Source organism: Bison bison, unplaced genomic scaffold, assembly GCF_000754665.1.
Source record: "Bison bison bison isolate TAMUID 2011002044 unplaced genomic scaffold, Bison_UMD1.0 scf7180017864172, whole genome shotgun sequence".
NCBI classification, from domain to species: domain Eukaryota; kingdom Metazoa; phylum Chordata; class Mammalia; order Artiodactyla; family Bovidae; genus Bison; species Bison bison.
The window spans coordinates 2767968-2769853 of record NW_011494744.1 but is presented as its reverse complement, the minus strand read 5'-3'; the positions used below and the strand labels follow the sequence as shown (position 1 = coordinate 2769853).

The 1886-nt window shown below is 38.8% G+C and overlaps 1 protein-coding gene across 1 annotated transcript in view; it reads right to left on the bottom strand.

The window, feature by feature from the left end:
• Positions 1-1886, bottom strand: part of FGFBP3 (fibroblast growth factor binding protein 3) — a 14087-nt gene that overhangs the window by 1128 nt on the left and 11073 nt on the right. Inside the window, exon 2 of the mRNA XM_010842221.1 lies at positions 218-242. Within this exon, the coding sequence (XP_010840523.1) occupies positions 218-242 (25 nt within the window). The remainder of the gene's footprint in view (positions 1-217; positions 243-1886) is intronic.

Here is a 1886-nt window from a genome sequence, read left to right as displayed (position 1 = left end):
CCTTCTGAAAAGTTTTCCTGAGAAAAAACCAATTACTAGCTAAACAATCTTTTTGAAACTATTTGCGCATTGAGATCATCTCCCCAGTGCAAATACTATAGCAAAGCGACGCCTGGTAATTACCACCTTCACCCATTCCCACCCTCCAGTAATTATATACAAAATCGTTTCAAATTATTCTTTGGAAAAATGCACTTTTCCTGCACTTTGAACTTACCGAATTCTGGGAGAGGTGGCAGGGCCTTATTAAGGTAAAGCGAATTACTGCGTGAAGGATTAGTCTGTTTTAGCCGACTCCCAGTGAATGAACGTGTTATCAATGGAACAGAAGGGGCCTACGCCCCCACTACGCCCCTCCCCAACTTCTCTTTCACCGGGAGATTTCCCATCACCGCGCCACACACACACACACACACACACACACACACACACACACATGTATGATGTAAGTGATGATATATCATGAAATAGAAATCTTTTTTGATTCCAGGGTTTAATCACCCGAATTTTAACGTCATTCTTTTCTTTCCTCTTACATATTTTTTCTTACTTGAACTGTTATTTATTTTAATTGAATTATTGTTGATTTACAATACTGTGTTAGTTTCAGGTGTACAGCAAAGTAACTCAGTTATACATATATAGCAATATTCCTTGTAAAAACTCTTTTCCATTATAGTTTATTACAAGAGATTGAATATAGTTCCCTGTGATCTACAGTAAACCCTTGTTGTATATCTATTTCATATACAGTAGTGTGCATCGGTTAATCCCATACTTCCAATTTATCCGTCCCTCCAAATCAGTTGTTCTCAGTACTCTTTTAAAAATAGGCGTTCATAACTATATTTGCAGTAATAGAAAAAAATGTTTGAATAGTGCTTCCTTCATCATTTAATAACAACTTTATTTACCATTTTGCTGTGCTTAGTTGCTCAGTCGTGTCCGACTTTTTGCCACCTACAGACTGCCAGGCTTCTCTGTCCATGGGGATTCTCCAGGCAAGAATACTAGAGAGGGTTGCCATGCCCTCCTCCAGGAGATCTTCCCAACCCAGAGATCAAACCCAGGTCTCCCAAACTGCAGGCAGATTCTTTACTGTCTGAGCTACCAGGGAAGCCCTTTTATACAGTTCACCCGTTTAAAGTGTAAAATTCAATGGTTTTTAATATATTCACAGGTGCAACGATCACTACAGTTAATTTTGCAACATTTTTATGACCACAAAAAGCAACCCGTACACTTTACCTACTATACCCCCTCTCCTTTTACATAAATATGGAAAATATCATTTGGAAATGAAAGGTAAAACAGAAAGATCTGAGTTTTAAGAGTTAAATAAAATGAAGCAAAAACAACTGTAAACAGCCTAACCTCGGCACTGTTTACACTCTGATTTTTATATCATTCTGAGTTCTTTATTTTCACCCACGATTTCGAATATTTTTCTCATCCTAATAATATTAATCCTAAAAACTGTTTCTACTGATAAAAATGTAATATCCTAGTTTATTGACTTACATTGTCCAGCATTTCACCCAGGAGTGAGCATTGATCTTTTGATTATTTTTAGGTATTATAAATCAAACTTAACTTCTTACAGAAATTAGAAGTTTCAGTTCAGTTCAGTTCAGTCGCTCAGTCGTGTCCGACTCTTTGTTACCCCATGAATCACAGCACACCAGGCCTCCCTGTCCATCACCAACTCCCGGAGTTCACTCAGACTCATGTCCATCGAGTCAGTGATGCCATCCAGCCATCTCATCCTCTGTCGTCCCCTTCTCCTCCTGCCCCCAATCCCTCCCAGCATCAGAGTTTTTCCAATGAGTCAACTCTTCACATGAGGTGGCCAAAGTACTGGAGTTTCAGCTTTAGCATCATTCCTT